The following is a 27,178-nucleotide window of genomic DNA, read 5'->3' as shown; positions in this document are numbered from 1 at the left end:
GGGGATGGGCCTTCGGGACAAAATTGATTCCTGGGTGCATGGAGCATATGGACTAAAATATTTATTCCTATTACTATTTTATCCTCATTCTTATTTGAGTCATGTCAACTAACTCAAAAACTATTTGTGTTTACAAAAATTACCAATTTAATAAAACCATTTTTATAGAGGTCATTAACAAAGACTGAATAACAATGTGGGATGGAGGATAGGTGTGCCTGGAACCCAGGACCAGGGGAAAGAGTTACAGATTGTCAAAAATGCCAGCTCTGAACTTTCTGTCAGACAAAGGGACAAGGGGGAAGCTAAGCCTAGTTTACTTCAGCCCTCAGTAGTTAATGAAAAGCTGGCTGCTATTTGTTGGGGGCGAAAAGCTTTCTCCTGGCACTAGACCCTAAAGGCCTTTATTGAAGAAGTGGTAGGCATTAAATGAGAGCTATTCCTGGGATTTACAAGAAATTACAAAGCTAAAGCTCCAGTATTGTCATCTCTGTGAGTAGGAATGCAGCTGGAAGCAGCAACATGGACCACTCTGATCTGGCTACTGGGGCTGCTTTGTGGTGCCATTGTTCATGGAGATGAGATGGCTTCTTACTATGGCTGGTTGATTCTCTGTTGCTGTTGTCATAGTCCTGGCCTGTGGGGGATCTTCACAGTCTCCAGGTGCTGTTCCCTTTTCCATGAATGCCCCCAGATGACTCCCTTGGGGTCTGGAGGACTCCATCATTAGTGCCCCACATGACTCCCTTGGAGTCTGGGGGACTTCATCGTTAAGGACCCCTTTACCTGTGGCCAGAAATAGAGGGAGTGTATCCAGGAGAACTTGCTTCACATCTAGCCATGTTTTCATGTTTCCCCTTTGCCCTACAGTGTATTAACTTAAACCTACCTCCTCCTACTCTTCTTCTTTTTTTTTTTTAAATCACCTGATTTGCCTTTGAAACTATTCTAGCCTTTGCTTTGTGGCTCTTTAGTTTCCTTTGGCTTCTGGGTTATAGGTCTCAAGCTCAGTTATTTCAAGGTGTAGTTCGTGATAGGAGGAAGAAACTCATAATAACAAAGCTATAGATTGTCTTTGTATTCTTATCTCTGAGCCTCTCCCAGGGGGGAAAAAAGATTTTTATGCAAATGATTTTTTAATGATTTCTAAAAATCTTTCCCAGTTCATTTCAAGTTTGCTTGATTTTTATTTTGACTACTTCCAGCTGGTCTGAGAACCCTTTTTCATGTTGCTATGATTCTCCTCAGACTTTGGTAGTTAATTTTGTTTTAACGTACTTTCTCTCCCTCTTCTGACTCTTCTCTCATCCCTCTCAAGGCATTTATGGTATTTTCAGGCAGTATCAGGGACATGTTTTACTTCAATTTTCTGTAGTGGTATTTTAATCCTTTTTTTGCCTAGAACTGTGAACTTGTTTCTGGAGATTTCTGGATCTTTAAAAAACAATGAGTATACACTTTCCAGGCCAAAATGAGCCTTGAAGGTAGGGCTAGCTAAGCTAGTGTAATTTAGAGTGTAACAGAAAGGCTTCTGGTCATCATAACATTGTTGATTGTGGTTGAGATAGGTCCCTTATCGTCTTTATTGTTCAGAAGGAAAACTAATGTAGTTTCCATTACCGTATCATCCTTCCTCCCACTCCCTCTGCCTCTCCTGCGGGCCCTTTCTCTCTTCATGTACCAGTGTTGCACCCAGGAAAGTTTTACGGTTCATGTGTTGGAGAAACTTTAATTTACAACATTCACCTTATTTGGAGAAAAGTTTCTATTTTGGGACCTAACTGAAGTTGTTTCTTATTTCATTTGAGCCACAGAATATGTGAAAACATCTACCCAACAGTAGAAAATGGTCAGTAGGAAACAATTCCATTTGCTCTTCTGAAATGGGCAAACAAGAAAGTGGGTCCTGATTGCTTGGTCGAGACTCAAAAATCAGGCTCATTTCTTAAACACTGACCAGACTACTCAAAAAATGGAATCCAGGAATTGTGTATTAATGTAGCTTGGCATATGGGGTGGGGAGAGGACCCACCAAACCAAAAGAAGAATATTATTTTTTTTAAGCCAGATTTCAGGAGGCCCAGTTACTGCCTCTTCCCTCTTCAGGGTAGTACTTAGTCCTTTTTTCTAATGCCTTTTGGCTAAGCAGTTTCTTCCCATTGGCTGTGCAGACCATAGGTAGCATTTGGAGACTAATGAACTGTTATGTATTTATCTTATTTGCACAGGACATAATTAAAGGTAAATCATAGATTTTCTTTTCATACTTGATATATTTGAGTAGAAAACTGACTTAGAAAAGAATAGTGATATAATTTCTTTGCAGCTGTGCCTCCTGAACCAAGAAAACCCTTTTTCTCCTCTTCTCCACCTGCATGGAGCCTGTCAGGACTCACTTTAAATTCTCCCTCTTCTTTGAGACCCCTTCTCCAGTCCCTAAAAGAAATTAATCACATTCTTCTCAGTCCCCTGGCTCCTTTTACCTCCAAACCATGGCTGTAGATAGTCCATCCTGCCTCATACTCATTTGCCATCCCTTCCTTCCAAGACGCTGGAAGATCGCTGAGGCAGGTAGGGTGACCAGTTGTACCATTTTGCTGGGACTGAGGCATTTGCCAGGACATAAGTGCTAAAACCTGGAGAATCCCAGGCACACCTTGGTGGTTGGTCCCCCTGCAAGGCACCATCAAAGATTACATTCTAAAATCTTATTCTACTGAGAATAGTGCATTGCACCACAAAGTTACTCAGTGAATATTCTTGAATCCCTGTTTCCACAGGCCACTTAGCCCGAGGTTTAAAAACAACTACACCTAATTATATAAAAACACAATTTTCCTTCTCTCTCTCTCTCTCTGTCACCTTCTGTAGTAAAATGTCCAGCCTGTTGTGCCCTCCCAGGCTTTCTGGGAATCTGCAGGGATGTTTCGCATATGCTCAAATACAATTTCAGCTTCCAGACTGCTCAGGCGTCGGCTCTGTGATGCCAATGCACAGCTTCTGACAACAGCCAAAGTTGTTGACACTTGTTAATGCCACAGAGGCTGCTGGTGCAGCCACCACTGTGCCAACACTGCCACATTCATTCCCCAGGAGCCCTGGCTGGAGCTCCCAATGCCCCCTCATAATCGTATTTTCTGTAAAGAGAGCCTTTTGGCTCTTTCTGCAGCTCCATCTCTCTCTGGGACTTACCTGGGAGTCCACAGAAACCAGCTGGAGAGCAGGACAAACCCTGGAGACACACACTGTTTTCACAGCCATGCACCCCTCTGACAACTCCTATGTTCAATTGAAACTGCTTCTTCCTTATAAGAATGGTTCTGACCAGGGGGGCTATTTTGTACCTTCTACCCTGGCATTTCGGTAAAATCTGTAGATGTTTTTGGTTGTCACAACTGAGGTGAGAGCTTGGGGGTGCTACTGACACCCAGTGATTAGAGGCCAGAGATGCTGCTAGACGTCTTACAATGCACAGGACAGCTCCTTCCACAATAAAGAATTCTTTGGTCCCAAATGTCGATGGCGTGAGGTTGAGAAGCCCTAATTCAGGATGCATTTTCTCCCTAGGAGTACAGCGCTTCCTCCAAATAGACCTTGGGCTCCCCTGTCCCTCTTTCCACCAGATTGCTCAGTCATATCTGACTGGTCCCAGCAAGAATGCAAGTTGAACAGTCATTTCTGTGGCCAGTTTACACTTGGAGTTTTGTTGAGGCTTCTTCCAGTCTCCTGGCCCACAGACCCATTCTGCTTTGTGGCTGAGTCCTGGATGGGTCAGACCAAAGCTGTGAGATTTCAGAAGTAAAGCCTTCATCCTGCTCAGGTCTTAAACACCAGGCTGGTCCTGGATTGCATGCCTGGCTTGGGCAGGTCACTGGAACTCCCTTCCTTATCTCTGTACTGAGGGTGGAAATGATGATCAAGTAGTTCTCTCCGCTGTGCGTGGTTCAGATGAGTAACAGAACTCCAAGACCGTGATGTGCTTTCAGCCCCTTGAGAAATAAAAATATAGCTGTAAAGGTGACTGTGATACATGTTTTCTGATTGAAAATTTATCTTAATTAGTCCCTGTATTTCTATGGCACAATATCCTCAGGGAGAAGGAACTGTTGTTTTCCAGAAAAAAAAAAAAAGTCTTAAAAAGACAAGGTCTTCTGGAGCCTGGGTGGCTCCGTGAGTGGAAGCCTCTGACTTCAGCTCAGGTCATGATTCCAGGATCCTGGGATCCAGCCCCATATTGGGCCCTCTGCTCAGCAGGGAGCCTGCTTCCCTTCCTCTCTCTGCCTGTCTCTCTGCCTACTTGTGATCTCTGTCAAATAAATTTAAAAAAAAAAAAAAAAGGTCTTTGTGGGCTGCCTTTTTGTTTTGTTGATGTTTTCCTTTGCTGCACAAGAGCTTTTCATTTTGGTGTGGTCCCAATAGTTTCATTTTGCTTTTGTTTCCCCTGCCTCGGGAGACATATCTAGAAAAATGTTTCTATGGTCAGTGTCAAAGAAATTACCACCTATGTTTTCTCCTGGGAGTTTTATGGTTTTATGATTTCAGGTCTCACATCCTCAGGTCTTTCATCCATTTTGAGTTTATTTTTTTTTTATTTTTTATTTTTCAAAGATTTTATTTATTTATCAATGAGCGAGAGCACGCGAGAGCACGTGCACAAGCAGGCAGAGTGGCAGGCAGAAGCGGAGAGAGAAGCAGGCTCCCTGCTGAGCAAGGAGTCTGATGCGGGGCTAGATCCCAGGACCCTGGAATCATGACTTGAGCCAAAGGCAGTGGCTTAACTGACTGAGCCACCCACGCACCCCTTGAGTTTATTTTTATATATGGTATAAGACAGTGGTCCAGCTTCATTCATCTACATGTTGCTGTCCAGTTTTCCCAACACCATTTGTTGAAGAGACTGTCTTTTTTCCATTGGACATCCTTTCCTACTTGGTTGAAGATTAACGGACCCTGTAGTTGTAGGTTCATTCTGGGCTCTATTCTGTTTCAGTGATCTGTGTGTCTGTTTTTGTGCCAGGACCACACAGTTCTGATTACTACAGCTTTGAAGTATATCTTGAAATCTGAGACTGTTATACTTCCAGCTTTGTTGTTCTTTCTTGAGATTGCTTTGGCTATTTGTGTGGTTCTATCCAGATTTTAATATCATTTGTTCTAGTGCTGTGGAAAATGCTGCTGGTGTTTTGATAAGGATTGCATTAAATATATAAATTGCTTTGGGTAGTACAGACATTTTAAGAGTAGTGGTTCTTCCAATCAATGAGCATAGAATATCTCCATTTGTTTGTATTGTGTTCAATTTATTTCATCAGTGTTTTATAGTTTTGGGAGTACAGTTCTTTCACCATCTTGGTTAAGTTTATTCCTAGGTATTTAATTATTTTTGGTACAATTGTAAATGGGATTGTTAATTTCTCTTTCTGCTGCTTCATAATATTAATATATAATATAAGATAATATATAATATTATTACAGATTTCTGTATATTAACTTTGTATCCTGTGGCTTTACTGAATTCATTTATTAGAAGATATTTGTCAAAGATGTAATTGATAAGGGGTTAATATCCAAAATATATAAGGAACTTTTGCAACTCAACACCAAACAACAACAACAACAGCAAAAACAGCAAATAATCTGACCAAAAAAAATGGACAGAGGACCTGAATAGATATTTTTTCCAAAGAAGGCATCCAGATGGCCAGCAGACACCTGAAAAGATGCTCAGCATCACTCATCATTAGGGAAATGTAAATCAAAAGCTCAATGATATAATCAGCTTACAACTATCAGAATGACTAGAATAAAAAGCACAAGAAACAATAAGTATCGGTGAGGGTGTGAAAAAAAAGAATCCTCGTACACTGAGGGAACAGTATGGAGGTTCCTCTAAAAGTTAAAAGTAGAATTAACCATATGACATGGTAATTCCGCTTCTGGGCATTAACCCAAAGAAAATGAAAACAATAATTGAAAAAGATATATGCACCCTTACATTTATTGCAACATGATTTATGATAACCAAATGATGGAAGCAACCAAATGTCCATCCATAAGTGAATGGATAAAGAAGATGAGGTATATTTATACAATGGAATATCACTCGGCCGTTAAAAAAGAGTGAGATCTTGCCATTTGCAACAACACGGATGGACCTCAAGGGTATAATGCTAAGTGAAACAAGTCAGAGAAAGACAAATACCCTATGATTTCACTCTTATGCATAAGAAACAAAAACAAATGAACAAAGAAAAATGAGACAAGCAAAAGAACCCCAGTGGACTCTTAAATACAGAGAACAAACTGGTGGTCACCAGAGGGGAGGTTGGGGGAGATGGGGGAAATAGGCGGAAGGGAGCAAGAGTACACTTATCGGGGCGCCTGGGTGGCTCATTCGATTAAGCATCTGCCTTCGGCTCAGGTCATGATCCCAGAGTCCTGAGACTGAGTTTCACATCAGGCTTCCTGCTCAGCGGAGAGCCTGCTTCTCCCTCTGCCCCATTCCCCACTTGTGCTTGTACTTTCTTTCTCTTTCTCTCTCCTCTCTCTCTCTCAAATAAATTTTTTTTTAAAAGTACACTTACCATGATGAGCACTGAGTACTGTACAGAATTGTTGAATTACTAAATTATTGTACACTTGAAATTAATACAACACTGTATGCTAACTATATTTCAATTGAAAAAAGAAGGGAAAAAAAAGATGAGGTCTTTGTGAAGAAGAAACAATTCTGAGGTTCTAGATCGAGACAGAAAAATGACCACCTAGGATTGTGGAGCTAATATAATACAAAGCACCCATGTGAAATGCAGAGCTTTCCTGAAGGGTTCTTAGGGAGTTGGGGTGCCCTGAGATTCATTCCATGCGCCTCGCCACAGCCCTGCTATGGGTCCAGGCGCAAATAATCACCCCAAACACAGACATCTCCATGTGCATAGTCACCCACATGTGCACTCTTTTCCCACAGACATTGTTCCAGGGCATGGAGTCTAGTAAGACTTGTTCGGAAAACTAAAAATCACAAGATCCATCTGACAGATTGGTGGTGGTGTTTCCATAGTTCTTGTTCTCCCTCCCTCGTGGGGCATTTGTTTATTGCGTCTCAGGGAGTTTTAGTTACGTAGAGTGGACTGAGAAGTTCTCAAGGGCAGAATGGTTGAGTTCTTGGAGAGAGCATCTGGTACCTGGTAGGTTGCTTGCGTGGTTATTGTTTGTTGAAGGAAAGAAGAAGAAATGAGCATGAGCAGTGGAACTGTGGAGGAGAATCTCAGAACCGAGTCTGCTTTGCCTTTTTGGGAAACCTCAGCTGGGGAATGAAGGGTGAAGGTCCAAGGGATCTCTGTTTTAGTTCTTGAAAACAGAAAGTGCTTCGGATGGATTTTAAAATGCCAGCAAAGATATTACTAGAAACATAAGAATGCTTTTTGTCCAGGGTCAGCAGTGACCCTCTCCTGATTCTGGGATACATTTTTTCCCACTACACGTGCAATTTTAAAGCACCATTTTTGGGTGCTCGGCCCTGTGTGTGTGCTTTTATCCTACCCTAGCAAAGGAAGTTAAAGCATTGTCTGGCAGGTTTGCAAAAGAGCTCTTTTATGGGCAGAGAATTTTGTTGTCAGTGGGTGATGGTTCCGTCTGCAGGGACTGGTTTGTGAGGGGGCTCTCGGTTTGAAGCACATTGTCCCACGCTGGGCTTCTGTTCCTGATCTCTTGTCTGTGTCTAAGTGCTACACCATCAGACTGAGTTTCAGAGTCCGCCATCAGACTGGATTTCAGAGGCAGCCCTTATCTTTCTTCTATGGGAGAGAAACAGATTCTCAGAACCAAGACAGGATGACTCCTGCATGTCTCTAGCCTCAGGTCACTATCATCTTCCTTGATAGTTCTTAAGTCTGGAATTCTCTTCTTCCTCCTCTCTTCCTCTCACCTTTCCATCCTTCCGGCCCTTGCCATTCCAGCTGATAGGATTTGCTGTGCTTTCTGAATTCTGTGTACTTGTTATCTGTGCCACAAGGTGTCATGATTTTATTTGAGCTCATTTTATTTCCCAAGTTTTTCAAGCACAGGAAACTATCTCCTACATCTTTGGATTTCTCCCAGCAACCCCAGCTAGGTCATCGCTCCTTTAGGATGGCATTATAAAAAGCATTGAATAAATGGGCCTCTGCAGTTAGAGCTCAGGGACTTGCGGAAAGCCATGGTTGTGTGTTTTTCGGAGGTTAAAGAAAGTAATGAATGAAGAGACAAAAGGAATAAAAAAAGGAAGGACATGCAAAATGTCAAAATATCACAAAATGTCACCCCACCAGTAGAATCTTTCATTAACTTGCTTCCAGAAAACTCCTGTTTAAACTCCGCACACACACACACACACACACACACACACGTATATATACATGTGCACACACAAACACATATTTACATGCATACACACCTGTCTATACAGAATTTACATACATATTACATACATGCAGTAAACCCTCAGCAGAATATCTTACCAGATTAGCTTAGGTGTTACCATTAGAGCACGGGACATGGACAAATAAATCAGCTTTGTTGGAGAAAGCGGGTCTGGCCCAGTCCAGAGCTGGAGGCCTGTCCCTTAGAGGGCTGTCGGGGCCCTAGAGCGTGTAGGACAATCTGTCACAGAGAGGAAAAAAGGGGAAGCCGTGAAGGTGATTGTGTCTGCATGGGAAAGGCGAGAAAGCCTAACTGGGCTTCTGCCTTGTCATTCTCTTCGGTGTTAAGAAGGGTTTGGGGAGCCCTACATGAAAGAATGTCTTTTGCCTTTGTTGATTCAGTCTTTAAGACTGTTTGTGTTTGGCACACGCAGGAAAAGTCAGACACAAGGATTCTAGTCTCACCCTCCCTGGACTTTAGCTTTCTTATCTGTAAAATGGAATTTATGTCTTCTGTCCTTCATAGACTCCTTCTGGCAAAGAGGGGGAAGGACCCAGTGCCGGTCCCATGACACTAGGTGCCCCGTGGGCTAAGCCGGTGGTAGTTTGGACCGTGGCCTTGTGCATCTGAGTTTTCATTCACCACATCTGCATATTTACATTTCATTGTTTTCTTGGGAGGATAAAGACAAATGTAGGTAATTGTGATGACCAACCAGAAATGTCCTGGTGTCCCATCTCTGCTTTTTTGGCAGTTCACTCAGTTTACTTCAAGAACATTTTGCACTGGGGCACCTGGGTGGCTCAGTTGGTTAAGCATTTGCTTTCGGCTCAGGTCATGATCTCCAGGTCCTGGGATAGAGCCCAACATTGGGCTCCCTGCCCGGCGGGGAGTCTGCCTCCCCCTCTTCTTTTGCTTCTTCCTCCAGCTCGTGAATTCGAAAGAAAGAAAGAACGAACGAACAAAGGAACATTTTGTACTTGACAAAACAGGTGTTTGTTTGGACCTTGCCTGTCACTGTGAAAACAGACCAGACATACGTGTGTTTTGTTTTCTAGGGAGATGTGCATCCAACAGGATGGGAGAATTCATCTCACCGTTGTTTACTTTGGGAAGGAAGAAATGAATGAGGTCAAAGGAATACTTGAAAACACTTCCAAGTAAGTATGACTTGGAGTTGTAGTGAGGAGTCATAGCAACTGACATCAGGAGTCTATATCCAAGGCTGGAACTTCTGCTTCAGTTTTATTTTCCTTAACACCCTGGGTCAGCCGGGAGATGGACTGGTCGCTGGGTGTTCTGGGGGAATTGTGCATCCTCCCGTCCCTGGGAGAGCTCCCTAGCTGACACTGGTCCTCACTGTGTGGGTTGTTGGCTTTGGCAGTGATGAGATGAAGGGCCCTGAGCTGCAAGAATGGCGGGGGGGGGGGGGGACACTGGCTCCTTTGGACTTCTGCGTGACTGGGTGTCATCTCAGTGCTGCCGATTTGGGGACTTGGCATCCCAGATTGGGAATTAGGGACCACACATCTGTGCACTGAGCTCCAGCTTATCAATGACCATCCTGGAGTTTCCTTCCCTTAGCAAATGGTCTAATCCTTTTGACTTTCATTCAGTATGCATTTTGAAAGATTAGGGGAAGCCAGAAGTGATGGCTAGGACAGGATCCTGGATGAAACTTACTCAGTTAAACAGAAGTGATTTAACCGAAAACCTTAGACTTCGGGTTGTACGTATAGACATATACATACGTGTACAGGTCAGCTGTATGGGAGAATACATGAAAGCAGCACAGACGGGTTTTCTCCCCTCCCCAGATAAATGAGTATTGTTGTAATAAATATCTATGGCATTTTCTACTAGTGAGGAAGCCAGAATGGTGCCCCTGCCACCGAGTTCTGATTTTCCAGGGAGGTTTGCGGGCCTCCACTTGAGTAATCGGGTTGGTGGTCTCTCCATAAGTGAAGCTTGGCAGGGTGGGGGGGTCGGTAGTTCTCAGTGGCAGAAATAGCCTCACGAGATCCATATGGACAGGGGCCCCCTGTTTGCATTTCGTGTAAATGGTAATAGGATGAGAGTCGAAGGATAAGATTAGAGGAGTGAGTGTACCTTTTGTGTTTATGTTCACACGTTGTTACTAATTTGGTATTAATGGGCACAAATCAGAATGCTTGTTCTAATTACTCAAATGCTTGTTCTAATTACTCATATGTTCTAAAGCAGTCTTATTTTCATGAAAAAAGAAAAAAAAAGTTGGATTGGAAGGCAGGCTTCTTCATTTGTTTACATATTATTTATGTCTGCCTTTGTGCTGTAACAGAGTTGAGTTGCTGTGACCAAAACTGTATGACTTGCAAAGCCTGAGCTCTCTACTGTCTGGTCCTTTACAGAAAAAGTTTGCTGACCTCTTCCAAAGCAATACGGAATTCGGAGTTTGAAACTAGTAACAGCTTAAAAGCTAGGCCCCTACTGAAGGGAGATCAGAGAGAAGAGAATAACTGAACAGCCTAATTGTCAGTGAACTAGAACCCTCTCGGCTCCAGCGCTCTGTGATATCCTTGTCGTCTCCACTTAGGCATGAGGTGCAGGAATTATTAGAGCTCATGTCCTCTGCCCAATGGATAGGTTTCAGCATCTCTGGAAGTTTCCATTGTTGGGCATGGATCTTTTTTTTTTTAAGCTTCCCAGCTGATTCTGACCTGCAGCCAGGACTGAGAGTCACTGTCTAAGACGGCTGTGGTCTACCCCGGGAGCAGCCCGTGTGAGGCCTCCAGCACAGCCAGCTGCCGCCTCCTGAGGTGTTTCTCAATAGCTATCCAGGTGACTCTGAAGTGCAGTCAGGACTGAGAAATCCAATCCTATTGGGTCTGGCACCCTCTGAGGACTTTAAAGGACATTTGCTGATAGATACATATAACCAACTTGACATGAGTCTGATGGGTAAGTGGAAGGCCAGTTTCAATGTTGTTATGGGAAATATCCATTTTAGTGACTGGAAGGCTTAAGGGCTTTTACTATCAAGACTTTCTTCTCTGTATCAAATGACCTGGCAAGAGGAATTCTCAAGCAGGAGGTTGCTTGGTGAGCAAAGAACAAATAGAATCCAAGCACGAGAAGTAGAATTATTTCAGTGGCAGGGATGGTGTACTTAAAATTTTGGAGAATTTCCAGAGATCAGCCTATCCATAACCAAGAACTGAGGGACTGAGCCCATCAGTGCTTTAAAAAGCATTTGCAGCACTGGGGAAACTCTGGTGATATGAATTGGAACCCCATTTTCCTGTGTCACTGCTCTCCTTCTGTTAACTGGGGAAATCTGCAGTGTTAAGGTCTCTCATGCCTTGGGGGTGTCCTCCCCCCTCCCTGGTATTGCTCTGACAGGACCACCTCCTGCAGGAATGCCCCGCCCTCTGCAGGCAGGCCTGAGCTGACCAGACACTGCAGCACTGCCTGCCACTCCACCTTCCAGATCAGTCTTCCTTGTCACCTACTGCCAGAGTCTCCTACCCAGACCTGCTCTGACTTGTAACCTCGCTTCAATGACTTCTTGTCTCCATCCACACTGGAAGGGTGTGGTCTGCCCCTTCGTCCTCGCTCCCATTATCGTCTTCTACTTGGTATTCTCTCCGTCCTCCTTTCTATGTTCTCAGACCACCACCCTTCCGTACCCTACCTCTCTTGAGTGCCCACCTCGGGAGCTCTTTCCAACCTCCAGTCCTCTCTCTGATCTCCAAGTACTCCCTGCTCGCATCTCGTCTGCTTGGCACTTGGTGTATGATTTGGCTATTCCTAACTAGGTTATAGGCTGCTTAGTAAGTAGAACCATATCACGTGGCTCTTTGTAACTCCAGCGTGGTGCCTCATTCAGAAAACGTCCCGTGTTTGCTCATCAAGAGAAGGATGGGGTGCCTGAGTGTTGCAGTCAGTTAAGCATCCAACTCTTGGTTTTGGCTCAAGTCATGATCTCAGGGTCCTGGGATTGAGCCCTACATTGGGCTCTGTGCTTAGCGTGGAGTCTGGTTGACATTCTCTCTCCCTCTCCCTCTGCCCCTCCTATTCATGCTGTATCTCTCGCTCTCTCTCTCAAATAAATAAAATCTTTTTTTAAAAAAAGAGGAAAATCCCACATACACAGTATATTTATACTCCTAGTAATCCATATGAACATTTATATAATAAACCCTATTCAAATGTCATTTTTTATTATCTTTTAAGGTAGCAAATCTTTTGTTCAGATGCATCCTTAAATAATGATAATAACCATGAATCATCTTATTGAATATTCACAGCAACTTATGAGATAGATGCTGTTATTAGCCCCATTCATAGACGAAGAAACTGAGTCTCGGAGAGGTTGTTACTCAGGCTGTCATCCCTACCACATGGGAGAGCCAGGATCTGAGCCTCAGCTGTTAACTTGGGATAGTCCAGGTCTTCCCATGACACCACATTTTCTCTTAGAATATTCCCTTGCTCACTCCTGAAACTCATAATTGTCAGTTGAAAGTAATAAGATTTGAAATCAGCCTGAATGATATTTATTTCATTAGGATACCAGCATCGTGATTAAACTGTTCTAAATGCAGCTAAATGCATATATGTTAAGAATAGCTTTTTAAAATCTAGTTTGGCTCATGAGCAGTGTTTTCCTCTCTCTGTCTCTAGATTTATGCTTACTCAGTTGAGCTGTACATTTCAGTTGATGGCTATAGATTAGTGCTTTGGAAACAGCAATTTGTGATTCATTACAGGGTTGTGTAATAGCTTCAGTGGGTTCTGTCCAGTGTTTTTAAAACATTGAAATAGGATAGGATAGAAGATATCAGAGTGCATCACAAGTAGTAAGGGTAAATATTGTTTTGTAAAACTTTAGTGTGTGCGTGTGTGTATCTACTATGTCATGATGTAGAATATTTTCCTTTGTATGGGTGGCAGCCAGAATATTTAGAAACCACTGCCATGGATAATAGTACAAATCAGTTCTCAGTATCTGATTCTTATTCCATAGTTTTCCATATTAAGCTGCAGTTAATCTCAGTTTAAAGCCTCGCTTGGTGATTCTCAGAAATAAATGTGCTTGGGAGTAACATGGCATGCTTTTTAAAAAAATATTTTATTCATTTATTTGAGAGAGACAGAGATAGCGAGAGAGTGCATAAGCAGGAAGGAGGGGAAGAACAGACTCCCCGCTGAGCAGGGAGCCTGATGTGGGGCTCCATCCCAGGACCCTGGGATCATAACCTGAGCCAAAGGCAGAAATTTAACTGACTGATCCACCCAGGTGCCCCCAGGGTGCTTTTTAAAATGCAGATTCTTGGTATCCAGCTCCAGAAATTCAAAGTCAGTAGGCCTGAGATGAAGAAGTTTGGTCACTGATACCTAGAACAAGTCCCACATGTCATGGTGACATGGGTGACCCATAGTGAAAAATGCTGGCCTAGGTAGACATTTGCTTGGAGCTATGTATTGGGAAATTTTTAAAAATTGTAACAGGTAGGCAGATTGGCATGAGTTAACATTTACTACATCGCAGCTTCATCTTTGTCCAATCATAAGGATACAAAGGCGTCTTTCAGAGGTATTATCTGTGAGATCAAAGTACTAGAGATGAGACACTGCCCTGTCATTGCAAGTATGTGACCTAAGAGAGGGGTTTTTCTGTATGTCTTCTCGGGGACCTGTCTTGCTTGCGGGTATGTCATCATTTCATGCCTCTTTGAAAGGATTTTTTTTTTAAAGATTTTATTTATTTATTTGAGAGGAACAGAGAACGAGCACAAGCAGGGGAAGAGGCAGAAGGAAAGAGACACAGACTCCCCACCGAGCAGGGAGCCCAATGCAGGGCTCTATCCCAGAACCCTGGGATCATGGCCTGAGCCAAAGGCAGACACTTAACCAACGGAGCCACCCAGGTGCCCCTGGAAGGATTTGTTTGACGTGTACCCTCAGAAAGATTTATCAGGACATCACTGAAGAAAATTGGGGAGGAAGGTTTTATTCTGGTTTGCGATTTCTTAGATTTGAGCAGAATTGTTGCTTTGTTTTAATTTTTTTCTTAAGCAATTTTAGATACTATCTCATTCACTGAAATAAAAAAATCAACACAGCAAATCCCTCCCAAGGAGATAAGAAATCTTGGGCCCTGGGAGGCACCTCACAGATGAAGCATCTCAGGCCTGTGGCCATCCCACCTGGCATTTGCAAGAGGGGCTAAGTATGATTCTGCTTAGTGGAGATTCTACTCTTTGTGGAGATGTGCCTGTAGTCAGTATTCTGGATTGTTCTCTGGGGGATTGGAACATAACATATAGGTTATAGTATTGTAATAATTTTAAATTTCCTGGGTGTGATTATATTATTATAATGTTATATGGGAGAATGCCCTGGTTCTTGGGAGATACTTCTCTTCAAGGGTAAAGTTGTCATGATGTGTGCAGCTAACTCTCAAATAGTTGAAAGCAAGCAAGCAGGCAGAACATTAACACTTCCTAAATCTAAGTGAAAGATATATGGATACTTACATTATTCTTACATTTTTGAACATTTGAAATTTTTCCAGATGAAATATTGGGAAAATATATTATGAAAAAAATGAATTTTTTTCATATCTTATGGAAAAAAATGATCTATTTATATAATGGCAGGCGAGAATTCTACCACTGAACCACCAATGCTATTTATATAATGGAATATAATTCAACTGTTAAAGAAAGGTAATATCAGCAAAATGGTAAAATAAAGACCTCTGTAAATACTCCTAATAAAGCAATGAGAAAATTGCTAAAAATGGTCAGAATCAACTTTTTGAAGAACTCTGGAAATTAAACAAAGCTTGCAATAATCTGAAAAATGTTTATCCAAGAAAAATGACTGAATTTTTGCTCAGCTTTAACCTTCCTTGTTCCCACCTTCTCCTTAGCTCTTCTGTAGCTTTGAAATCCAGTAGCCCACGAGCACAGCAAGAGCCACATCCTGGCAGCAATTGGGGGCCAACATGGGGCAGGAGCTCCTCTACAGTTTCAGAAAAATGTTGTGATGTGACCTGTCTGGGGTTTTCTGGAAGACTCCACTCAGAAAGTTGTCTTTATTTAATTGACTCAGATCTCTCCCAGCGGAAAAAACCTTCCCTCTAAAAAACAATTATAGGAAGTCTGTAACTTTGTAGCTGCCTGAGGTAGTAGATAAGAGTTGGGGCAAACAACAGACTAACCAAAATGCTTAAAAAGTGAGGCTGAGGAGCAAGATCTCCACTGGGTTTTGAAAAGCTTGAATACCTTCCTGGGGATGTAGAAGGCCATGCTCACATTTAGGGCTATGGTCATCCTTAGGAAAAAGGTGAGCAGGCCCTAACTTTTCACCTCTGGCTGACCTTGAGGCTTTATGCAACAAGTAAGTAAAGGCTAAGGTAAGCAGTCAACTACCTGGTTGAGTGTTGATGGCAGGCCCCAATAGATACACAAAATCCCTTGACAAAGATTTGGAGACTTATTGGTTCTAGACACTTAAAGAAATGTCTTCTAATCGTTAACTTACCACTAAGTTGTCACACTCAACAAAGAATACAGATTTTACAGAATTAGTTCAAGAAAGTCACTCTGAGAAACAAACTGAGGGTTTTGGAGGGGAGGGAGTGGGGGGATGCATGAGCCTGGTGGTGGGTATTAAGGAGGGCACGTATTGCATGGAGCACTAGGTGTGGTGCATAAACAATGAATTTTGGAACACTGAAAAGAAATTTAAAAAAAAAGAAAAAAAGTCATTAAACAAGCAAACAACAACAAAAAAGAGGAACAACAATAAACCTGGGGATTGGGGGGGAGTTGATTCTCATTTCTAGGATTGCCGTATTATATTATTTAAAATGTCAAGTTTTAAACAAAAAGTCAGAGATATACAAAGAAACAAAGTATGGCCCATGCACAGGAAACAAATCAATGATTAGAAATTATCCCTCACAGCGGTGCCTGGGCAGCTGATTCAGTTAAGTCATGATCCTGGAGTCATGGGATTGAGCCCTGCACTGGGCTTCCTGCTCAGTGGGGAGTCTGCTTCTCCCTCTCTCTCTGCTTCTCTTCGCACTTGTACTCTCTCTCTCTCTCTCTTGCTCATTCTCTCTCAAAGAAGTAAATAAACTCTTTAAAAAAAATTGTCCCTGAGGAAGCCCAGGTTTTGGACTTACTAGACAAAGACTTTAAATCAACTGTATTAAATATGTTGGAAGAATTAAAAGAAACCATGTTTAAAGACTAATGAAAAGTATGAGAACCAAGTCTTGGCAAATAGGACCATGTCTTACCAAATAGAAGCAGAAGTTATAAGAAAAGAGCCAAATGGAAATTCTGGGGTTGAAAAGTACAGTAACTAAAATGAAAAATTCACTAAGGTGTGCTGAATATCTGGTTTGAACCAGCAGAGGAAAGGCTCTGTGAACTTTAAGGTAGGTCAGTTGATGTGATGAGATTCAAGAAACAAAAATGCATAAACATATGAATGCATAAACTATGAATATTGGAACACTGGAAAAATAAGATAAAATTTAAAAAAATAAAGAGGAACAAAGAAAATGAACAAACCTCAGAGACTGGCAGGATAGCATCAAGCATGCCAATATAGACATTAGTGGGAGTTCCAGAGGAGAGGAGAGAAAGGGGCAGACAAAAATTTGAAGAAATAATGGCTCCAAACTTCCCAAATTTGTTGAAAAACCTGAATCTACACATCTAAAAAGCTCAACAAACTCTGAACAGGGAAATTCAAAGAAATCCACAGTAAACATGTGATAACCAAATAGTTGAAAGACGAAGACAAAGACAAAGACAGAATCTTGTGAATGGTAGGAGTAAAGCACTCATTGGGTACAAAGGAATCTTAATAAAATTGGTAGCTGATTTCTCATCAGAAATAATGGAGGCCAGAAAGTGGGATGATATATTCAAAGTGCTGGAAGAAAAACATTCAACCAAGAATTCTATATTCAGCAAAACCATCCATCAGAAATGAAGGGGAAATTAAGACATGCCCAGATAAGTAAGAACTGAGAGACTTCATCACTAGCCTGCCCGCCCCACAAGAAGTACGAAAAGAAGCTTTTGAGGCTGAAATGAAATGGTACTACACAAGCTCCAATTCTTTTGAAGAAACCCAACAGCTGAAGTAAAAGTAACTATTTCCCTATTTATAGGGTATAAATGTATTTTTTGTTTATAACTCTTTTTCTCTTATCTGCTTGAAAAAATAACTGCATAAAACAAGATTCATAAATCTGTATTGGTAGACACAGTGCCTATAGATATCATTTTAATATGATAACAGCACAAAGAAGGGGAGAGAGAATGGAGGACCATATTTTGTACAATGTCAAAAATAGGCATTTCTTCAAAAAGAAATGGAAAATCTGAGTAGATCTATAACAAGTAAATGGATAGAAACAGTAATCAGAAAACTTCCCCTAAAGGGGTGCCTGGGTGGCTCAGTGGGTTAGGCCTCTGCCTTTGGCTCAGGTCATGATCCCAGGGTCCTGGGATCGAGCGTCGCGTTGGGCTCTCTGCTCAGTGGGGAGCCTGCTTCCTCCTCTGTCTCTCTGCCTGCCTCTCTGCCTACTTGTAATCTCTGCCTGTCAAATAAATAAATAAAATCTTAAAAAAAAAAAAAAAAAGAAAGAGAGAAAACTTCCCCTAAAGAAAAGACCAGGCTCAAATGGCTTCACTGCTGATTTCCACCAGTCATTAAAGACGAATTAATGCTGGTGCTTCACGAACTTTCACAATTTAGAATAGGAGGGAATACGTCCCAACTCGTTCTATGAGGGCAATATTATCCTGATACCTTAACCAGGTAAAGACCAAGAAAAGAAAACAGATGTAGAAATCCTCAACAAAATACTAGCAAACTATATCTAGCACTATGTAAAAATGATTTTATACCTTGACTAAGTAAAACTTATCCTAGGAATGCAGGGTTGACGCAATACACGAGATTCAATCAATGTACTATGCAAAACTGCATGACCATCTCTGTCCATGCAGAAAAAGCATTTGGAAAAAAAAGGGGGTTTACTGTATTCTGGATATTTCAGATAAGTGGACTCATGTAGTATATGATGTTTTGTGTCTGGCTTCTTAACTTAAAATAATGATTTCAAGGTCATCCACACTGTAACATGTGTTAGTCATTCACTACTTTTTATTTTATTGTTTTTGATACGACTATAAATGGGATTATTTTCTTAATTTCTCTTTCACTGTATGTAGAAACACAACTGATTTTACATGTTATTTTGTATTCTGACACTACTGAATTCATTTATTGATTCTAACAGATTTTTGGTGAAGTCTTTAGGTTCTCCTATATGTAAGATCATTCCATCCAAAGAGATAATTTTACATCTTTCTTTCTGATTTTGTCATACATGGCCTTTATTATGTTGAGGTGCATTCCTTCTATATCTGATTTGTTAAGGGTTTTTATCATGAAAGGATGTTGAAGCTTGTCAAATGTTTTTTCTGTGTCTTTTGAAATGATCATGTGATTTTCATCTTTCATTCTGTTAATGTTGTGTATCATGTTTATTAATCTGCAGCTGTTGAACCGTCCTTGCATCTCAGGGATGAATCCCACTTGCTAATGGTGTATGTTCCTTTTATTTATTTACTTATTTGTTTGTTTGACAGACAGAGATCGCAAGCAGGCAGAGAGGCAGGCAGAGAGAGAGGAGGAAGCAGGCTTCCTGCTGAGCAGAGAGCCCGATGTGGGACTTGATCCCAGGACCCTGGGATCATGACCTGAGCCGAAGGCAGAGGCTTTAACCCACTGAGCCACCCAGGTGCCCCGTGTATGTTCCTTTTAATGTATTAAATTTGGTTTGCCAATATTTTGTTGAGGATTTTTGCATCTGTGTTCGTCAGGGAGATTGGCCTATAGTTTTCCTTTCTTTTTAATTTTTTATAAACATATATTTTTATCCCCAGGGGTACAGGTCTGTGAATCGCCAGGTTTACACACTTCACAGCACTCACCAAAGTACATACCCTCCCCAATGTCCATAACCCCACTCCCCTTCTCCCAACCCCCCTCCCCCCAGCAACCCTCAGTTTGTTTTGTGAGATTAAGAGTCACTTATGGTTTGTCTCCCGCCCAATCCCATCTTGTTTCATTTATTATTCTCCTACCCACTTAAGCCCCCATGTTGCATCACCACTTCCTCATATCAGGGAGATCATATGATAGTTGTCTTTCTCCACTTGACTTATTTCGCTGAGCATGATACGCTCTAGTTCCATCCATGTTGTCACAAATGGCAAGATTTCGTTTCTTTTGATGGCTGCATAGTATTCCACTGTGTATATATACCACATCTTCTTTATCCATTCATCTGTTGATGGACATCTAGGTTCTTTCCATAGTTTGGCTATTGTGGACATTACTGCTATAAACATTCGGGTGCACGTGCCCCTTTGGATCACTACGTTTGAATCTTTAGGGTAAATACCCAGTAGTGCAATTGCTGGGTTATAGGGCAGTTCTATTTTCAACATTTTGAGGAACCTCCATGCTGTTTTCCAGAGTGGTTGCACCAGCTTGCATTCCCACCAACAGTGTAGGAGGGTTCCCCTTTCTCCGCATCCTCGCCAGCATCTGTCATTTCCTGACTTGTTGATTTTAGCCATTCTGGCTGGTGTGAGGTGATATCTCATTGTGGTTTTGATTTGTATTTCCCTGATGCCGAGTGATATGGAGCACTTTTTCATGTGTCTGTTGGCCATCTGGATGTCTTCTTTGCAGAAATGTCTGTTCATGTCCTCTGCCCATTTCTTGATTGGATTATTTGTTCTTTGGGTGTTGAGTTTGCTAAGTTCTTTATAGATTTTGGACACTAGTCCTTTATCTGATATGTCGTTTGCAAATATCTTCTCCCATTCTGTCAGTTGTCTTTTGATTTTGTTAACTGTTTACTTTGCTGTGCAAAAGCTTTTGATCGGGATGAAATCCCAATAGTTCATTTTTGCCCTTGTTTCCCTTGCCTTTGGCGATGTTCCTAGGAAGATGTTGCTGCGGCTGAGGTCGAAGAGGTTGCTGCCTGTGTTCTCCTCAAGGATTTTGATGGATTCCTTTCTCACATTGAGGTCCTTCATCCATTTTGAGTCTATTTTCGTGTGTGGTGTAAGGAAATGGTCCAATTTCATTTTTCTGCATGTGGCTGTCCAATTTTCCCAACACCATTTATTGAAGAGGCTGTCTTTTTTCCATTGGACATTCTTTCCTGCTTTGTCGAAGATTAGTTGACCATAGAGTTGAGTGTCTATTTCTGGGCTCTCTATTCTGTTCCATTGATCTATGTGTCTGTTTTTGTGCCAATACCATGCTGTCTTGATGATGACAGCTTTGTAATAGAGCTTGAAGTCCGGAATTGTGATGCCACCAACTTTGGCTTTCTTTTTCAATAACCCTTTGGCGATTCGAGGTCTTTTCTGGTTCCATATAAATTTTAGGATTATTTGTTCCATTTCTTTGAAAAAGATGGATGGTACTTTGATAGGAATTGCATTGAATGTGTAGATTGCTTTAGGTAGCATAGACATTTTCACAATATTTATTCTTCCAATCCAGGAGCATGGAACATTTTTCCATTTCTTTGTGACTTCCTCAATTTCTTTCATGAGTACTTTATAGTTTTCTGAGTATAGATTCTTAGCCTCTTTGGTTAGGTTTATTCCTAGGTATCTTATGGTTTGGGGTGCAATTGTAAATGGAATTGACTCCTTAATTTCTCTTTCTTCTGTCTTGTTGTTGGTGTAGAGAAATGCAACTGATTTCTGTGCATTGATTTTATATCCTGACACTTTACTGAATTCCTGTACAAGTTCTAGCAGTTTTGGAGTGGAGTCTTTTGGGTTTTCCACATAGAGTATCATATCATCTGCAAAGAGTGATAGTTTGACTTCTTCTTTGCCGATTTGGATGCCTTTAATTTCCTTTTGTTGTCTGATTGCTGAGGCTAGGACTTCTAGTACTATGTTGAATAGCAGTGGTGATAATGGACATCCCTGCCGTGTTCCTGACCTTAGCGGAAAAGCTTTCAGTTTTCCTCCATTGAGAATGATATTTGCGGTGGGTTTTTCATAGATGGCTTTGATGATATTGAGGTCTGTGCCCTCTATCCCTACACTTTGAAGAGTTTTGATCAGGAAGGGATGCTGTACTTTGTCAAATGCTTTTTCAGCATCTGTTGAGAGTATCATATGGTTCTTGTTCTTTCTTTTATTGATGTGTTGTATCACATTGACTGATTTGCGTATGTTGAACCAACCTTGCAGCCCTGGAATAAATCCCACTTGGTCGTGGTGAATAATCCTTTTAATGTACTGTTGAATCCTATTGGCTAGTATTTTGGTGAAAATTTTCGCATCTCTGTTCATCAAAGATATTGGTCTATAGCTCTCTTTTTTGATGGGATCCTTGTCTGGTTTTGGGATTATAGTTTTCTTTTCTTATAGTGTCTTTATCTGGCTTCAGTATCAGATAATGCTGGCCTTGTAAAATGAGTTTAGAACTATTCCTTTCTCTTCAGTAATTTGGCAGAGTTTGAGAAGGATTGGTATTAATTCATCTTTAGATGTTTGGTACAATTCACTCATGAAGCCGTGTGGTCCTGAGGCTTTTATTTGTGGGAGAGGTTTGATTATGGATTCAGTGTCCTTGCTCATTATTTGTCTATTTAGATTTTCTATTATTTTATGATCTGCTCTTGGGAAGTTGTATATTTCTAGGAATGTATCCATTTCTCTTAAGTTATTCAATTTGTTGGCATATAATTGTTCATAGCAATCTCATGAGATTTTGTATTTCTGTGGTATTAGTTGTGATGTCTTCTCTTTTGTTTATAATTTTATTAATACCTCTTAAATCTGTCTTAGGTAGTCTGGCTAAAGTTTTATTCATTTTGGTTATCATTTCAAAAGAAACTTGCTGAAACAGAGTTGTATAAGCTGGCTTGTTAAGCTCAGAATCTATAAAATTCTAAATTATTTAAGGTGCCATCTATCAAAAGCTGCCTGAGAATACGTTTAATTTTAAATTCTTGATCCTATTCAAGTGTTTTCAGTAAGTAGAACTCATAAGCAATTTCAATATTTAGAGCTGTTAGATTTAGATTTTTAAATTATACATTGAATGTAATATGGATTTGTATGTAAATTTTTAAAGTACTTTTAATGAAGGATTATTGTGGGAAGTGCCACATTAAGGGAATTTCCTTATAATGGTGGAAAGAAGTCTGTATGAGAATAAATCACATTAGACAACAAGATCTTTTATCATTTTCAATCCGGCAATTCTGGGAAATAAAGTCAATTAGAGAAATTAAATCTCCAGTAGAAACAGTAGCTTTCTGAGGTCATTATAACCTCTAGCAGAATAATTGTATATAACTTGGAGGAGTCCCTATGCACTAGCCTTATTATATAAAAAAGGGGAATTGAATGAGAAACTTGAGAGTTTCATCAGTCAGTAACAATTCAAGAAGAAAAGAAGAATAGTGAGTACTCATGGGGCCTTTTGGAACTACATATTCTGGAGTCCTAGTTGGAAATTGCATAGTATAGAATCTAGTGCCCTCACTCTACCATGAAGAAGGCCCATTTTCCTTACCAGGCCGTTACTTTAGATGTGCCACTAAATGTTACAGTTCTTTGTATGGGATAAATTAAATATTTCAAACTAAATTGTATCTCCTTTTTCTTAGCTCTCATTTCTTCTGTTATTCCGTATTTGCCATCTTTCTAAAAGCGTGGGTTTGTTTCTATCCCTAGAAATCTGTAGGTTGGGGACACTTTCTGCTGATGTATGAGGGGTTCCCCAATACCCCCCGAGGGAAGAAGGAGGAATCGTGGGCAGTCCCCCCAACAGTGAAGGTCTGAGATACACCTCAGCTTTTCCTGTGGTTTTATCCTCCATTCATCCAATGCTTACTGATCACCCACTATATCCCTGTGTGTGTCACTTACTATATATTGTGCCAGATAATCTCTGGAGATTACAAAAAGGGGGGAGTCACCCCTGCCCCCCCAGGATTTATAGCCTATAAGTCAGCCAGTACATACCTGTACAGGCAAAGGCACAAGAAGGCACCAGGCACGGGAGGATAGAGGGAGGACTGGGCAAAGTGCTAGGGACCCCAACTAGACCCTTCAGTTTGCAGCAAGACCTAAGAGGTGGTGATGCTTGTCTCGGGTTGTCAAGACTGAGTGAGGTTTTTGTGGGAGAGGGTGGAGAAAGCATATTCCAGGAAGGGACCCTGGGGCCGAGACAGGAGGCACATGGCATACCATCCATGATCATTGCCTGGATGGTCCCTGGGGGTTGTCCAGGACAGAGGACAAAACAGTGTCCTTGCCTGGGCACCTCTATGGCACATTCCCAAACCCACCACCACAACTCCTTGGGGGCAAATCAGGGTTTTGTGTTGAAGCGGTCCTTGCTTTTACGTGGCTCTGCTGCCCCTTCCTCCACTGTTTCCTACACAGGGGAGCAGGACTGCTCCGGCCAGTGAGCGAATCCCCTGCCCAGCGAGTGAGCAGCATTTCTGAGTGAAGCCAGCAAACATGTGGAGGGAGGGGCCCGGCCATCCTGCCGAAGCCAGTTTCTCTTCATCCTTTTGTGCCCTATGCTCCGGGGCTGGTGCTGATGAGTCTGAAGAGGGAGGAAGATGTCCACTTGCCAGGCCCAGATGTTTGACAGTGTATTAATCTCTCTGTTCTGGAAAAGAGAGAAAGGGAAGTAGTTCCCATTGTTTTTCTGCTGTTTCCAGCTCAGCTCTCTGTCATAATAGAAAATATCTGCTAATTATCTGAGGCCCTTGCTGACAGCAGAGAGGAGAGCATGGGGTTCGTCCAGAGACTGGTCAGTTCTAAGAAGTGCCTAGGCTGAGTGATGGAGAAGGAGGGCGGTACTATTACCCTCTGCAGACAGACTCACAGCTGAGCCCAGGGACCTGGCAGGCACCCTGGGAACCACAGACGGATGACGAAGTTAGGCCTGGGCCTTCTCCAACACCTATTGAGTGGTGAATGGTGCCTCCCAGACCAGCCACGACTCTGTCCCCACCCCGCCCCGCCTCTGCTGTGCCCTCACGTCCAGCTCTGTGAATCAGGCCTTCGGCGCAGAGCCGTCATGTGTATGTCTGCTGGGAGGCCGGCAGGAGCAACGCGTGTCTCCTGCTGGCCGGTGCTGGTCGTGGTGGATGAGCTGGGTGCGGGAGCCTTCTTTGCATGAGCCTGGGCCCACACTGGGCCACGGGGCAGCTGGGCAGACAGCCGAGTTGGGTGCCCACCCTGCCCCTTTCTGCTTGGCCTGTGGGTGCCCTGAGAGGGGCCTGGAAGCACCCATTTGGAGATTGGGTAGCGCCTTGACAGAACGTGGATTGTCTCATCCTTGTAGAGAGCTTCGCTGAAGAGAGAGGAAGCAGATCGCCTTTCACTTTAGGGCCACAGGGAGGGTCCATCGGCGTCCGTGCTCCTAAATTCCCTTTCTCTAGAGGCAATATGTTGAAGCCTAGAAATTATGTTTTAAGATTTTCTTAAAAAGTTCTTCCAGATTAAGGTCATCTCAAGCACTAGGCACAGTGTCCTCCTCACTCCTTTCCTTTCCCTGGGGGCTCGGAGTGATGGATGAGCCCCACCCCCCAGCTTACTCCGCCCCCTGCCCTTTGCTGCCAAAAAGCAGCTCAAGCCAGGGTTGGGGAAATTTAGAGACAGAACAAATTTGATTAACTTACACATTGGGTAAGTGTAGACATCAAATTACCACTGTCCCCTCTGAGTTTGTAGTACTCAACTGTCTTTCCACCATTCACACCATGGTCTCTAATGCTGTTACCTTAATTTCTGGTGCTGCCTTGTGTTCTTAAATATTCAACATGACTTAACTTTTGTAAAAATTTGATATATGTGCACAAAGGACCGTAGGCTGTTCCAGGAGGGAAACTGGGCTGTTCCTTTAAGAGGAACTGGATTCCTCTTCCTCTGGTGAAAGTTGCTTGCTGTTCTTCAAATATAGAGCATTTTTATATTTGAACTCTCTAATGGTAGAACCTGGAAAACCTGGAAAATGGTGATCCTGAAGAAGGAAGGCCTTCCTGCTCTGCCAACTAGCTAATGCAGATATCCCTGCCTTCTAGGAGGGTCTCCAGAACATATGAGCCTTGAGACAAGTCAAGAAAGAGAACCATGACTGGCTGTTAGAAAAGATGAGCCCCAGGAATGTGGCTAAGTCCTATGAGACCTGGCAAGAGGCTTCCTTAGATGAAGAGGGGAGAATCCAGGTGCTTCCCAAGGGTGAAACTATCCTGAAAACTGCCCAGAGAAGTGGGCTGAGCTTGACTTGCAGGAGCGGAGCTGTGGAAGCCTCCAGCAGGTGTGGACATGGCTGCAGAGGCCACACTCCACCTGCACGTGTCTTTGCAGCAGGGAGGTGGCCTGGTCCTCGTCAGGGCCAGGCCAAGCATGAGGAGGCCCCAGAGCATGACTTCAGTGCCACTCACAGAAACTATGACCCGGGGGCCGCCTCCCTGGGGCACGCAGGAAGGGGCGGATCCCTCCACAGGTAGAGCCCTGCCTAACCAAATGCAGAATCCCAGAGAAACAGAATTTGAGGGTGGAAAGGGCCCTTTGGGCAATGAGGAACCTGAGGCAAGAGAAGTGAAATGACTTTCCCCAAATAGATGAGAGAGCTGGGATGAGAGCCATTTGTCTGCTGACGTGTTTCCTCACAGACATCTGCTGAGCACCTGGTGGGTGCGGGCGTGGCTCTGGGCCCCGGATCCAGGTTTGCTGACGCAGACGCCCGTGCTCTCCCAGTCACCAGCCCTCCTGCCCTGATCTAAATCTGAAAAGCCTGTCTAGCACTAGATTCAGACAAGGCTGGGCCCACAGATTCCAGGAAAAAAAAAACCCACCCCAGTCCCAGATTTGAAAGAAGATGTTGCGTCAGGAAAGGGGTAGCGGAACTAGTTCCACTCAGCTGATTAAATGACCAGGTGTAAGCACAACCTCACATTTGAAAAGTTTCTGCCTCTGTTTTTGTGTTGACTTTCACCCAGGAGAGTTCCTTGGCATACAAACTTTGAAACGGAAGTGGGTTTTTATGTTTTGAATACCTCAAGATTAGAGAGGCATTAGGAGTGGGCAGTGGGTGGAGGGGAGAGTCCAGGCTGTGGAAACAGAGGAACCATGATGAAAAGACAGGGGCATGAGCCAGAAAACGAGATTTGTCAAAGGCCAAGACCGCCTGCTCCACAGGCAGGGTTAGGAGCTGAACCAGGACTCAGAGTCATTCCCTAGTTCCGTCTGGCAGAAGACAACTCCTGTACCACTAGGTACCACATGAATTCCTGGAACTTCTGCTCAAGACATGCCCCATTTCAGAAGGTTCTGGTGTCCCTGGGAAAGAAGAGCCAAATGAAGCCCAGTAGTTTCATTCAGGTGGCTTGGGAGGCATGGAGATTGTCCTGGGTTCTGTTCAGCCAGTCTCCACTGGTTCAAGTTTCTCTATCATAGATAATGTCCATTAGCTACAACAGTACACTTTTCACTGTCGGGATATTGCTAGAGAAAGAAGAAATAAGTTGGTGCTAAAACTTTCCTGAGTGTTCTTGGTACCTTTAATCTCAGGGAGTTTCCAGTGAGTCTGGGTCATTTTGTATCTTCTTGGTAATCTCAGTGTCTTCATGGTTACAACGCCTACGTGGCAAGATGTGGATGGGCCCTGGTCTTGTTTTTCCCAG

The 27,178-nt window shown here is 42.6% G+C and overlaps 1 protein-coding gene across 4 annotated transcripts in view; it reads left to right on the top strand.

The window, feature by feature from the left end:
* The window catches only part of CSGALNACT1 (chondroitin sulfate N-acetylgalactosaminyltransferase 1), a 354,308-nt gene that overhangs the window by 313,086 nt on the left and 14,044 nt on the right, over window positions 1–27,178 (top strand). For all 4 annotated transcript variants that reach the window (XM_044225260.1, XM_044225262.1, XM_044225261.1 and 1 more), the window contains one exon: window positions 9,459–9,560. In XM_044225260.1, coding sequence (XP_044081195.1) covers window positions 9,459–9,560 — 102 coding nt within the window. The remainder of the gene's footprint in view (window positions 1–9,458; window positions 9,561–27,178) is intronic.

The sequence above is a fragment of the Neovison vison genome, chromosome 11, assembly GCF_020171115.1.
Source record: "Neovison vison isolate M4711 chromosome 11, ASM_NN_V1, whole genome shotgun sequence".
Taxonomy (NCBI): Eukaryota; Metazoa; Chordata; class Mammalia; order Carnivora; family Mustelidae; genus Neogale; species Neogale vison.
The sequence above is the reverse complement of the archived record's forward strand: the minus strand, read 5'-3'. Positions and strand labels throughout refer to the sequence as shown.